The 14,409-nt window shown below is 47.8% G+C and overlaps 1 protein-coding gene across 4 annotated transcripts in view; it reads right to left on the reverse strand.

Moving 5' to 3' along the window:
* Window positions 1-947: 947 nt before the first annotated feature.
* Ncaph (non-SMC condensin I complex subunit H) overlaps window positions 948-14,409 on the reverse strand; it is a 29,584-nt gene continuing 16,122 nt past the window's right edge. For all 4 annotated transcript variants that reach the window (XM_076570578.1, XM_076570579.1, XM_076570580.1 and 1 more), the window contains exons 12-18: window positions 13,729-13,851; window positions 8,612-8,722; window positions 7,388-7,573; window positions 6,085-6,201; window positions 4,588-4,679; window positions 4,126-4,201; window positions 948-1,397 (exon numbers count right to left, since the gene is read on the reverse strand). In XM_076570578.1, coding sequence (XP_076426693.1) covers window positions 1,338-1,397; window positions 4,126-4,201; window positions 4,588-4,679; window positions 6,085-6,201; window positions 7,388-7,573; window positions 8,612-8,722; window positions 13,729-13,851 — 765 coding nt within the window. In that variant the 3' untranslated portion in view covers window positions 948-1,337. The remainder of the gene's footprint in view (window positions 1,398-4,125; window positions 4,202-4,587; window positions 4,680-6,084; window positions 6,202-7,387; window positions 7,574-8,611; window positions 8,723-13,728; window positions 13,852-14,409) is intronic.

A 14,409-nucleotide genomic window follows, 5' to 3' on the forward strand; every position in this document is an offset into this window, starting at 1 on the left:
CGTTCTTGTGGAAAAGCCGGCGTGGCGGGGGTGGGGGAGATTTGAAGGTCCAACAGTGCCTCTGAGCTTTTTACCTCTCTTTATTCCTTTTTTTTCCCCTTCTTACTCTGTGGCTGGCTGTGTGGCTGGATCCTCTCTTTTTCTCACTCCTCACTCTTCTCCTTCTTCCCTAGATTTCCCCTATTTATTCTCTCCTGGCAGCCCTGCCTATCCTTTCTCCTGCCTTGCTATTGGCCATTCAGTTCTTTATTAAACCAATCAGGTGTTTTAGGCAGGCAAAGTAACACAGCTTCACAGTTAAACAAATGCAACTTAAAAGAATACAACACATCTTTGTACCATTAGACAAACATTCCACGGCATAAACAAATGTAACACATCTTAAACTAATATTCCACAACACCTTTATCCCCATTTCCCTGAAGTTATGGGAAAGCATTTTCTATCTGGGAATGCTGAACTCCGTGGGACTGGATGAGTGGCCCTGGAGTGTGGATACAGAGGACAGAAAGGAGGCCTCTGCAGTCCCCAGGGCAGGCAATAGGAGTCTGAACTTGCTGGTGACTAGGAATGAAGGTGTGTGTGATAAGGAGGGGGTCAGTGAGTCACTGTTCAGCCTGTGACTACAGCAGCGCAGCAGCAAGGTGGCTGCAAGAGACCCAGGAGGCAAACTCAAGGCCCATCCCTCAGACAACCAAGCCCCTCCTGTGTTCCTCACAGCAGTGCTGAAGCTAAATGAAGTCAGAAGGGCAAGAGAACACTTACATACCATCTTTACCATTGCCCTCCCACAGCATCCTAGGTGCTTATAACAGACCTGATCTCCAACCAGGCATTCTTTCTCCTCCTCCTGCTTACGTATCACCTTCCTTGTGGGCGTGGCATCCTGGATAGCTGAAGGGAGTAACCAGGTGGGATGCTGATACTGAATGTCTACTGGACACTCACACTGTACCAGAATGGTTTTATTTTTTAATATTATATACAATTAAGTTTACAAGCGATAAATTTTATGTACATGGACCAGAGAACTCTTCAAAGACAGTGAGAAGCTTCTATTCCCCACAACAGTACAGAGTGGAAAGTAGATTCTAGTGACCAGAAGCACATGGATATAAAGACGACTATCTTTATACTCCAGACCAATAAGCTCCCCTCTCCTAGGTGGAGGGCTCCCCATGTGGAAACTTCCATCGGCATGGAGCTTCAGAGCTGAGGTGGCAAGAGGGGGAGAGGCACAGCACTGTGGCAGCTGGCTACAGCCACACTGCAACCCCAGCGTCTCTCCACCGCCTCCAGGACGCAATGGGCCTCCGCTGCAGCGTCTCAAAGTGGACTCAGTCTCCTTGCATCACAAGAACATCAGAAAGATCCTCTGTGCCTTCTAGCTTCAGATTCTGAGGAAAGATAAGAAACACGCAGGCTTTGATAGACTGGCAACCAAATCCTGAGACAATTTTAGTCTAGACAAGGTGACTACAGAGAATGAGGTTTCATCCCTACAAGAAAACCATCTCATGGCAAATAGTTTGTACAAAGCTGCTTTTCACCGGGTGGTGGCGGCAACTCCCACAGAAGCTGAAGAGCCAGGCCATCTGCCCCTAGGGAGCTAAGAGATGCAGAGGGGGAGGCCACCAGGAGCCTTGGCACACACGACTCACCTGTCTGGCCGCCTCCACAGGTCCATAACCCCACCCCAGCTGTTACATCCCTGACAGCTGCCCTTCCCCCACTGCTCAGCATCCGTCTCAGCTCACATCTTCACCTCAGGCAGATGTTTCCCTAGGGCTGGCTGCTGTCAAGCCTTCCTGTCTTTTCTCCATCCCCCAAAGGTGCAGTGGTGAGGTGTGCTGGTACTCGGCACCCCCCCCCAAAGGTGCAGTGGTAAGGTGTGTTGGTACCCGGCACCCCCCCCAGAGGTGCAGTGGTGAGGTGTGCTGGTACTCGGCACCCCCCCCCAAAGGTGCAGTGGTGAGGTGTGCTGGTACTCGGCACCCCCCCCCAAAGGTGCAGTGGTGAGGTGTGTTGGTACCCGGCACCCCACCAAAGGTGCAGTGGTGAGGTGTGTTGGTACCCGGCACCCCTCGCCCCTCTTCCCTATCACCCCTTCCTGGTGTGCTGTAGCTCAGGCTCTAAGCTGTGAGAGCAGAGGGACTTAGCTCAGAGGAAGAGCACTTGCCTAACGTGTAAGGCCCTAAGTCTGGTCTCTAGTGCGGGGAAAAGGTGCGTCCAGACTCACCAGTCAGTTTCTGCTGCTGGCTACAGTGGCAGAGGAGAGAGGGAACTACATCTATCCTGAGTCCTAAGTCCCACACAGCACGTCTGAGGGAGGTCACTAACTAGTGATGGACAGACAGGGTCCACATAGGATTGACTAAGAGTAAGAACAGGGCTGGAGAGATGGCTCAGCGGTTGAGAGCACTGGTTGCTCTTCCAGAGGGCCTAGGTTCAATTCTCAACACCCACATGCCAACTCACATGTTGTTCGAATCTTAGATGGTCTTTTAATAAAAAACCCAGAGCCAGCCGGGTGGTGGTGGCACATGCCTTTAATCCCAGCACTCAGGAGGCAGAGCCAGGCGGATCTCTGTGAGTTCGAGGCCAACTTGGGCTACCAAGTGAGTTCCAGGAAAGGTGCAAAGCTACACAGTGAAACCCTGTCTCAAAACAAAACAACAACAAAAAACCAGAGCCAGGTATCAGAGTGAAAGCTGAACAATCAATCAGAGAAGCAGAACAGCAGCCACTAGTTCTTACCTCTACGACATCCTCAGCCTTAAGAGACTGAGTTCCTGTTTCCTCATGCCTTATATACCTTTCTCTGCCCAGGCATCACTTCCTGGGATTAAAGGTGTGTGCCACCACTGCCTGACCTCTCTGTCTAATCTAGTGGCTGGCTCTGTCCTCTGATCCTCACGCAAGCTTTATTAGGGTACACAATATATCACCACACTCACAGCTCTGTCTGTAACTCTAGCTCCAGGGGATCCTACACCCTCACAGACATTCATGCAGGCAAAGCATCAATGCACAAAAACTAAAAACAAATAAAAAAGAGTAAGAAGGAAGATCAAGGTGTGGGATGAAGTGTTTGGGCAATGTTTTCCTTGAGATTGCTAAGGTCTGAGTCATCACAGAACTCTGATCTTAGGAAATGTCAAAATATTCCAAGTCCAATCTCATATTCAGCCTGACAGGGTATGAGCTGTGGCCATATTGCATTCTTCAGATAATAAGGCCTCTGAGGACTCCAAATGGGAGCCTTGATCACAACAAGAACAAGTCGATCCTCTGAAGCCTGAACCATCACAAGGGGAAGGGAGCGGAGCTGCCAGAGCTGGGAACCTAAGTGAAGACACTCCTACTCCAAATGGGGACTTATGGCCAGTGCCCACTAGCTTTCTAGTTAACAGTCTCCCCAGTCACCCAGGTAGTTTTTCAGCCTTTCTTCAGGTTCTTGGCATCTGATGTTTCTATCAGGAACCCCACAAAAACACGTCCACTGCCATCTCCCTTAACCACAGAGAGGGGTTATGTGCCCCCCACCTCTACCCCCATAAGCTTTTCCTTTTTTTTTTTCTTTTTTTAAGCTAGGTGGTGATGGTGGTGGGTGCACACCTTTAATCCTAGCACTCAGGAGGCAGATCTCTGTGAGTTTGAGACCAGCCCAGTCTACAGAGTGAGTCCCAGGACAGTCAGAGCTACATAGAAAAACCCTGTCTCAAAAAACAAAACGAAAACAAAAAAAATAAAGAAAAAATGTATTTTTTTTTAATTTTAGTCATTTGTGTGTCTAGGTCTGTTTGTGTGTTTGTTTGTGTGTGTGTGTATGTGTGTGTGTGTGTGTGTGTGTGTGTGTGTGTGTGTGTGTGTGTGTGTGTGTTGGTGCGTGTAAGGCCAGAAGAAGGGGTGTCAGATCCCCCTGCGTTGAAGTTACAAGAGTTGTGTACTGCCCAATATGGGTATGGGTGCTGGGAACTGAACTCAGGCCCTCTGAATAGGATTACGGGCTCTTACGCACTGGCTGTGTGGTGACTCTTGGAAGGTCTGCTTGCTATAAAATCGCTAGTGAGCTGGCAGGAAAAGGCAGATTCCAACACTCCCGTACCTACTCCAATGACCTACCTTTTCATTGGCTAAATGCAGGAGACAAGCAAAAGCCAGGGGTATGGAGAGATTCTGAGCCATGAGTGGGGGCAGCCTGTAAAGAAAGGTACAAGCATTGAGTGGGTCCTGTGACTGAGAGAACAGGGATCCTCCGTCAGGTAGGAGACACACACACACACACACACACCCCTAAAAACTGCCGAGGAGCAAAGGGTCCCCAGGTTTTATAAACAAATGCAGTTGCAAGCAGGTTTTTCCAGTCTATAGTTGGAAATAAAATGTCTCCCGGACTGTTGCAGCCACTCAAACAGAGGAGCGCTTTTCACAGCTCAGTCACACATAGGGCAGACACAGCTCCTTCAGGTGGTCACATAAAGCAGCTGTGGGCAGTGGGCCTGTCATGCTAAAAGTCCCACCAAGACGTTGGCCAGAACGCAGAGGGGATCTGCACCCCCAGCCCTCTGTCTGTCCGCACCACACCTCTTCTGCAGGTCCTTCGTGAGTCCACTGAGCATCTTCTCATCAGCCACCTCCTCAGGGGCCCCCTCTTTGCCATTGACACTGTGGTTTGCCTAATCAAAAAAAAAAAAAATATTTATGGTTTGAACACTTAAGTTCATGCTTGAAACAATAAAAACTTGCAAAACTATACATTCAATAAAGAAAAGTGTACTGAATGAAGCGAAGATAAATTCTTGTTTTTTGTTTTTTTAAATATTTCTAAAAAACCTTAGGAGATGTTTTAGTTTGGTCTCCACCTAGGCACTCTTAAGCAGTGCTGGAATTTTTGTCTTGTTTTTTGTTGTTGTTTGTTTGAGACAAAGTCTTTCTATGTATGAACCCACAGAGGTCCACCTGCCTCTGGCATGCGCCACCACACCTGGCTGAGGTGCTGAAATTTTAAAGAGAGGTAACCAGGTCACCGAGGTGTGACTGTGGATAGTGGACCATTGCCCTTGTTCTTTCTTTTATATTCTAGCCACGATACAAGTGATCAGACCTTATTTGTGCTTCTGTAAAGTACTACTCCAAGACCAAAGCAATGGCAGCCACCCACTGCAGCCTGAACCTCTAAGACTGAGCCAACGTACGGGTCTTTTCTCTGAGAGGAGTGTCTCTGCTGTTTGTTACAGTACACACACTGACACAGGGACTGAGGCTTTCTCTGACATAGCCAAGACCATACAGCTTAGGGTCCTCAATACCATGACTTTCATTGCTTAGCCAGTAGAAGGTGTGTGTGGAGTTTGTAGAACAGGATGGGTCTGAACAGTCACTCAGGGTTCTGGGTCTGAACAGCCACTCAGGGTTCGCCTTACACTCAGGAGAAAGAATCTGACCGAGTGATTATTTTTCCAGTGTTCTTGTTGAGAACAACATCCCAAATCAGAACATTAGCTCAAAACTTACAACACTTTCTGACACTTTTAAGGTAGTCACAGTTTACTTTGCAAAGGTCATGTTTCAACTTAAGTTGCTACTGGATAAGTACTCCAAATGCTCGTCAATACTGGAAAGATTCGCTGGGCGGTGGTGGCACACGCCTGTAATCCCAGCACTCGGGAGGCAGAGGCAGGTGGATCTCTGTGAGTTCAAGGCCAGCTTGGTCTACAGAGCGAGATCCAGGACAGGCTCCAAAGCTACAGAGAAACCCTGTCTTGAAAAACCCAAAAAAATAAAAAAATTAAAAAAAAAAATACTGGAAAGATTCAGTTGCTAAGGCAGCACATTTTCATTACCAGTAAGGTAAGACAACGGCCAAGGTACTAGCTACCTTGCCACGTGTATCAGCTTTCATGTGACCTGCCCGCTCCTCTGCTGGGACAATCTCTGTCACAGAGGCATGATGTCTTTCTTAAACTTTGACTGCATCTCTCTGCTTTGAGGCCACGGACAACACTGAGGGTTCATGGGCTGTAGACCTCAGCTCTCCCCACCCTCACACGGGACACCTAGAGAACACAAGTGCTTCCCCACCTCTGTGTCAGCCTCCTTTCTGGAGAACTCTGTCAGCAGGCCCCACATGCTCTGCTTCAGCTTCTTCATGTCCATCTTCTTGGCCGTCTTGGCGTAATGGATTTCTATTTTATTCACCTGAAACAGGAATAGTAAAGCAGAATTGGGCAGAAGAAAAACATTATCAATTGACCGTAAAAACAAAAGTCTAGAATGAAAAAGTTGGAAATCAAGAAGGAATCCAGGCCAGACATAGTGGCATACACCTTTGTTCCTAGCACTCAGAGGCAGAAACAACTGGATCTCTGTGAGTTTGAGCCCCAGCCCGATCTACACACTGAGTTCCAACCTACAAAGTAAGATCGCCTCAAAAAACAAAACAAAAAAGTAATCCCCCTCCCCTAAAAAAAAAAAAAAATCACTTCTTTTTGTTTTTACCTTTTGTATTTTGTTGTTTGGTTGGTTTTTAAGATAGGGTCTCAACGGGCGGTGGTGGCACACGCCTTTAATCCCAGCACTCTGGAGACAGAGGCAGGTAGATCTTTGCGAGTTCGAGGCCAGCCTGGTCTACACAGCGAGATCCAGGAAAGGCGCAAATCTACACAGAGAAACCCTGTCTCGAAAAACCCAAAAAAAAAAAAATAAATAAATAAAAGGTAGGGTCTCATGTAGCCAAGGCTGGCCTTGACTTCCTATATAGATCTTGAACTTCTGATCCACTTGCCTCCAAGCTTCAGTGCTGGGATTATAAGTGTGTACCACGATGCCCAATTTTAATGAGCCAGAATTCCCAGTGCGGGGACTGAACCAGGGCTTCATATAGCTAGGTAAACACGCTACCAACAAAGCTCCACTCCAGATCCTAACTCTAATTTACATCAAGACTAAGAATCCCAGTGTAAAAGAGATGAGCAGATAAAATACTAGGCAGCACCGCTCTGGCACATACAGATGCTGAACAATACAATCGATCTGGCCAAGGTCAGGAGGCACAGCCAAGCTCGTGAAGCAGCATGTAAAGATATGCTCTCTGCTGCCGCCTTCACTCATCTACTTTCGTGGCGTGAGCGATCCACTCCTACTTATGGCCGGGTTTGATTCTCAACACTGAAAAAGTAAATACAAATGGTATTTGGAAAGGTGTCAGCTCTACGTGACCATGTAACTAACCAGCAGCAGCTCAACCCTGTCTACAACTCAGCTGCCTGGAGAGCGAGCAGCAAGTCAAGATGGAAAGAGAGAGCAGGCGGAGTGCAGACTCCCACATGAGAGGCATTGAACAGATTTCCAGGAAACCACACAGTCCCAGCTGCCTCCTCCTCACCTTCTGAGGCTCAGCCACCAAGTTCAATTCTCCATAAGTTGTGATATCTGCTCCTTGGCTTTCAGAAGAAATGTGGCCATTCTCCTGTGTTGTCTTCTGTGTACAGCCAGGATCAGATTCGAGGTCAAAGGTCCTGACTGGTTCCGAAAATAAATCATCTGACTCTTCATAATCACTGTCAGCAGCCTGGGCAAGGAAACAACATCCTCAAATTTGGCAGAAGCTGTCAATGGAGCTTAGAAATCACCAGAAAGTCCATGCACACAAAGCAAGCAGAGATCCCCTGAGGTCCACTAAGTGAGCGCCAAGGTGGAGTGCTCACCTCGCTTCTTCCTGCTCACATGAATAAACCTAGAGACGGGCATCCGTCATCAGCCTCAGACTTCTGAAGCGTGAGCACAATGACCACAGAGACCAGTGTCACCTCTGCTTAGTAGTCAAGAGCAGAGCAGGAGCTGGGCAAACAGCTCAGGAGGAGAGCACACACACAGTACCTGCTCCTGCCATCCAGATGTAGAACTCTCAGCTACCTCTCCAGCACCATGCTTCCTGCCATGATGGTAATGGACTAAACCCCTGAACTGTAAGCCAGCCCCCATTAAAGCCCAACAGCCTGCCTCTCCCCAGGAAGGAGGGAACCAGAACCCGTGCCTGCCAGTTCTTTCCTCCCCACATGCGGGTCAGGGGTCTGCCCTCCTCCTTCCCATCACTTCTAACTGCTGTTTCTTCAGTGGACTCACAATGAGAAACAGGAATGATTTAGAACCAACCGAGGTCTGAAGATGAGCAGTGACTTGTACAAGTCCTTGTGATAAACACTTCCAGACTGTTCTTGGTCCGCTAGACCACACCACCTTTCACATGCCTAGGTGTTTTGTCTCATGGCCAAAATATTAGCTCCTCAGAACAGAAGTGTAGTTCTATTCCTTGGGAATCCCACAGCAGCCAGGATTAGTGCTATGTTGTGCAGGCCAAAGACTCCATCCACGTGTCAACTCATTGGCAGAGGGTGTCCACTGCTTCCTGAACCCAGTGTATGAGGAAAGCGGCCGCACTGAGCTCGTTTCTCAGCACTGTTCAGTGGTCTATACTGAGACAGACTGTGCACCCAGAAAAGACCCATTAGACTGAGGACTCCTACAGCTGTCTGCACCCAGAAGGGGCAGTGGAAACCAGGGGAGACCGCCCTCCGTCTGGGAGAGGTGAGAGCTCTTCTTCCCTCACCTCAAGTCCAGGGCAGAAGTTGGAGGTATCGTTAGGGTTGTTGTAGTCATAGTCTTCGATTTCCTCATAGTGCTCAGTCTTTGCCTTCTGGTCCTGGCCCATCTTGAGTAACTAGAATAAAGGGTTGGGAGAGGATACAAAAAGAATTTTCTAGAAAAGCAGCTACTGGACAAAGTTGGGGATATCAGGCTTGTTTCCTATGTTCAATTTCTAGCATAGTCTAGAAGGAAATGACTGACCCTACAGCAAGGATCCTAGCAGGCTACAGTCCAACTGAGTCTCCACTGCACAGAATGACACAAGACACAGGGCACAGAGCCTCTGCTCACCCCTAAAACCAAAACACTTCCTCATCTCATCTACAACTGCATCTTCTGAGTTTTATTTAAAAACAAAAGCTGACCACCTTACCTACAGCTTTCTGAAAGAAATTCAACTGCACTTGAACAATCCTGCTAAGAACTCATCTCCTTACTGTAAAGGCAGCCTGCTGGGGAGAGGACTCTGTACCGTGTCTGCCTTGCAAGCACAAGGACCTAAGTGTCTAACCCTAGGTCTGGGAAGCAGAGAGATGGATTGGCCAGCCAGTTTAGCCAATTGGCGATCACAGGGTGCAGCGAGAGACGGTCTCAGAAGAGAGGTGGAGCCAGGAGGAAGCCTCAGTGGGGAAGGTGCTTGCTACCAAGCCTGACAACCCAAGTTCAATCCCCAGGTCCAGAGGAGAAAACGGACTCCTAAAAGTTGTCCTCTGACCACACATGTACTGTGCGGTACTCATATGTGCATGTTCCCACACAGTACACACAAGGGAAACACCCAACATCTACCTCTGTTCCAGTGTACATATATGCATGAGTGCTTGTGTGCATACACACACACACACACACAATTAGGCTGCTGTCCCCTTGCTGGGGCAACCACTGCTCACTACACAGCAAAAACAGAAGCAGCCAGCTCTGTCTCCTAACTGTAGGTGAGTCCCCATTTAACCTTCCACAGCCTCACAGAACTGGGCTCCCTTTGGAAGTGCTCAGTGACTACAGCCCTCAAACATCTGCAGCTCTTACACCAGTGCTCTGGACTTAAGATATACATCTTGGAGTTGAGGGGAACAGCTGGAGATGCATTGAGCTTACAACGCTATCTTGACTATCCTAATACAATCCTATACTTCAAAATCAACCCCCTTAAAACAGTATTTTTATAATACAAACTCAAAAATAATATCGAACATTTAGAAGGTTATGAAGTGCCCCACATTTTTCCACTGTTTCTCATGCAACACATAGTAAGTTCTTCTCCACTGGAACACCCTGCTCTGTGTATGTGTTAGCTTGCCCCCTGCGAAGTTTCTGGTGTCCTTTTCACAGTGTAGCTCCACTGAAGAAGAAGGGAACTCCAGCTCCTGCTGCTTGGCTGCCTGCCTCTCATGGGGACCGCCATTCTGAACATAAGAAGAACCACAGTTCTTTCTTCCACAGGGAACAACACAGACAGCTTTATCCTCCTGCACCCTGAATGGCTAGCCTACTAAGTTCATAAGAAAGGCCACAGGGAGGGCGGCCATCCAAGAGGCTTGGCTGTGTAGCTGAGTCTCAACCTTGCTCTGCCATTCTGCATCAGGCTGTCTGTGCCTTGAGCACAGCAATCCCTGCTGTGGCCATAGCTGCAGCTCACAGTACTGCTGCAGCTCTGTCTCCTCTGCATTTCTGTTCAGTGAACAATATCGGTCAGAAAGAAATCAGGCCAGTCTGTATAAGTAGAGTGTAGCATATCGGTGAATTCAGGAAAATACATGTATATCATTAAAATTATGAACTGAACGTAGTGGTGCACAACTGGAATCCTGTCCTTGGAAGTGATGAAGCATGAGGATCCCAAGTTTGAGGCAAGTTAGGATTATGTAGTGAGTTCAAGGCCAGCCTGAGCCACAAAGCGAACATTGTCTCAAAAGAAAACAAACAAAGCTAGAAAATGCTCTGTACTGGCTGGTTTTGTGTGTCAACTTGACACAGCTAGTCATCAGAGAGGAAGGAGCCTCAGTGGAGGAAATGCCTCCATGAGATCCAGCTCTAAGACATTTTCTCAATTAGTGATCTAAAGGGGAGGGCGCAGCCCATGGTGAGTGGTGCCATCCTTAGGCTGGTGGTCTTGGATTCTCTAACAAAGCAGGTTAAGCAAGACAGTAAGTAGCACCCTCCATGGCCTGTGTATCAGCTCCTGTCTCTAGGATCCTGCCCTGCTAGAGTTCCTGTCCTGACTTCATTTGGTGATGAACAGCACTGTGGAAATGTAAGCTGAACCCTTTCCTTCCCAACTTCTTGGTGACAGTGTTTTGTTGTAGCAATAGAAACCCTAAAACAAGTTGGTTCCAGGAGTGGGGTACTGCTGTGACAGACCTGACCATGTTTTGGAGAGGACTGTGGAAAGACTTTGGAACTTTGGGCTAGAAAAGCCGTTGAGTGTTAAGAGCTCTGTGGGGGCTTGGAAGATAAGAATGTAGAGAGCAGTACAGAAGATGGAGGCCTGGCTTGTAAAGTTTCAGAGGGAAATTTAAAGACTCTATTAGAACTGTTTACTATTTTGATTTAAGATTCTGTCATTCTGGTTTGCTGGGGCTGAAGAATTCAGCTGTGATTAACAAGATACCAGAACTACTAAGGTGAAACTTTGCTTTACTGGGATATTTGATGCTGGTCAGCTAAGGCTGAGAATTGTGTTGTGATTAAGAAGAGAACAACATCACTGTGGTGAAATCTTCTGGGAAGTGTTTCCTGAGAGTCAGCACACAGAAGCTGTGTTCCAGAGGCAGCTGAGGTTGCACCTTATGTTGGCAGCCAAACTTGGTAGTGTAAGAGCCACCCATGTGGTACTGGTTTTGAAGGCATGAAGGGGTCATGGAGAGCAGCTGGGGATTGGCGCTGTCAGAGACTGCACTGGTGAAGGTGCAGCCTCAGTGGCAGTTGAAGACCAAGGACTGAAGGGGTCATACAGAGACGCTGAGGCCTGGCACCATGAAGAGAGTCTATGAGAGGCTACTGGTGAGACTGCAGCCCAGCTGCAGCAGCAGACCCCAGGGTTTTGGAGATGCCAGGACCATGGGATGACCGCCAAGAACAGCAGCAGCAGTGGAGTGGAGCCAGCCGGAGCCTAGAAGATGAGCTGTGTGTGCTGCAGAGGGCGGACCCAGAGAAGTGACCCAAGCCCTTTGCAGGAGCCCAAAAGACCATGCGTGGATCCCAGATATTGGATGGTTAGAGTTTGATTTTGCTTTGATTTGATTGTGACTGTGTCCTAATTTTTCCCTCTTGAAGTAAAGTATTTTACTAGAGCCCACAGTTGAGAGGCTTTGAATTTTAAAAGACACTGGCCAGGCCAAGGCAGAAATTTGTGATGTGCATATGCACACACAAGATAAATAAATAAAATGCAGGGGCTGAGGAATGGCTCATTAGTTCAGAGGGCGCACTGCTCTTGAGGAGAACCTGAGTTTGTTTCCCAGCACCCATGTTAGACATCTGAAAACCTCCTGCAACTCCAGTTCCTGAGGAATCCAAGGCCTCAGGCTGCCTCAGGTTGTGCACTCCCAAGCTCATACCCTCATCCGAATCTACATAGTTCAAAACAGTAAACGCATAAAATGTATAAAATAATAAAAATTAAAAAAAAAAGTTGGCTATTTTAAAGGGACTAAATGGTTTTCTTTTGTTTTTTTCTTTCTTTTTTTGGTTTTTCCAGACAGGGTTTCTCTGTGTAGCTTTGAGCCTTTCCTGGAACTCGTTTTGGAGACCAGGCTGGCCTCGAACTCACAGAGATCTGCCTGGCTCTGCTTCCCAAGTGCTGGGATTAAAGGCGTGTGCCACCACCTTTTTTTTTTTTTTTTTAAATGATTTATTTTATTTATTATGTATGCAGTGTTCTGCCTGCATGTATCCCTTCAGGCCAGAAAAGGGCACCAGATCTCATGACAGATGGTTGTGAGCCACCATGTGGTTGCTGGGAATTGAACTCAGGACCTCTGGAAGAATAGTCAGTGCTCTTAACCTCTGAGCCATCTCTCCAGCCCGGACTAAATTTTTAATGTGTTTGAATTTGTAAAGACTGTGGGACATTTTTTCTTTAAGATTTATTTATTTTATGTGTATGAGTGCTCCATCTGCATGAATACCTATATGTCAGAAGAGGGTATCAGATCCCATTATAGATAGTTGTGAGTTGTGAGCCACCATGTGGTTGCTGGGAATTGAACTCAGGTCCTCTGGAAAAGCAGCCAGTGCTCATAACAACTGAGCCATCTCTCCAGCCCAAGTTATTTATGTATTAATGTGAGATCTTGGGGATAAATAAGAAAGGAAAGGTTGTTTTGTGTGTGTGTGTCAAGTTAACAAGGGGTCAGTTGTACTGGCTGGTGGTGTGTGTCAACTTGACACAAGCTAGAGTTATCAGAGAGGAAGGAGCCTCAGTTGAGGAAATGCCGCCATGAGATCCAGCTGTAAAGTATTTTCTCATTTGGTGATAATTGAGAGAGGGCCCAGCCCAGAGTGGGTGGTGCCATCCCTGAGTAGGTGGTCCTGGGTTCTATAAGAAAGCAGGCTGAACAAGCTATGGGGAGCAAGCCAGTAAGCAGCATTATGGCCTCTGCATCAGCGCCTGCCTCCAGGTTCCTGTCCTGCTTGAGTTCCTGCCATGACTTCATTCAGTGATGAACAGCAATGCTGAAGTGTAAACTGAATAAACCTTTTGCTTTTTGGTATGGTGCTTTGTTGCAGCAGTAGAAACCCTAACTAGGACATGCTCCTTGGGAAATTCAATCCCTAGGATCCACAAGGACTTAAGCACTTGTAAGGAACAGACAAAATGACGCGGAAACTATAAACTGCTCCTGCAGTTGACTCTGCAAAAGCGGGACTACTGAAGCTGGGGTGTAAGCCACGGCCGAGCACTCCAAGGTGACGGCTCTCCCGTCTGTCCTCTCTGCCTCACCCGTCTACCCTCCCATGATTCCTCCTTGACTCTCTCCTTTCCTCCAAGGTGCTGCCCAACAGTGACACTACAGGCCACAGGATCCACACAGGCCATCAAGAGACAACAGCTTAAAGGAAGGGGCACCATCTTACCCTTACGCCTGGTTTGAGGTGAAGCTGGACCAGAGTGTCAGCTTCGTAGTGGAAATCTGTGGGGAGAGTGGTGGCCTTGCAATTCTGGTTCTCCAGAGTGGACTTGGTCAGAGTGGTAGCAGCCTAGGCATTAAAAAAGAAAGCCTTCTTAGTAATAATGACACATACCACTCCAAAAGAGGTTAGGAAGGGTGGGGGCGTTACTCTACTCCTTGCAATTCTCTGGGCAGTATAGTGAAGGGACTGTGCTGGCCAGGAGAGGCGGCCTGTAATCCCAACACTCAGAGGGCTGAGGCAGGCATCCTGTCATGAGTTCAAGATCCACGTGGGCTGTAGAGGGCATGAGACTGGGCAACACAATGTCACCCTCTCTAACGTTCTAAGCTTCCTGTCCCTGGCACTGGCTTTGGGACTATTTCTCAGTGGTCCCTTAGGGATGAGGGAGAATGAGAGTACTAGTTTAATAGTTAAAGTTTTTTGTTTGTTTGTTTGTTTGTTTTTTCTGAGACAGGGTTTCTCTGTGTAGTTTTGGAGCCTGTCCTGGATCTCACGCTGTAGACCAGGATGGCCTCGAACTCACAGAGATCCGCCTGGCTCTGCCTCTGAATGCTGGGATTAAAGGCGTGAGCCACTGCTGCCCAGCTTATCAGTGAAAGTTATAGCTGGGCACCGGGGCACATC

The sequence above is a fragment of the Peromyscus maniculatus genome, chromosome 4, assembly GCF_049852395.1.
Source record: "Peromyscus maniculatus bairdii isolate BWxNUB_F1_BW_parent chromosome 4, HU_Pman_BW_mat_3.1, whole genome shotgun sequence".
Classification (NCBI taxonomy): Eukaryota; Metazoa; Chordata; class Mammalia; order Rodentia; family Cricetidae; genus Peromyscus; species Peromyscus maniculatus.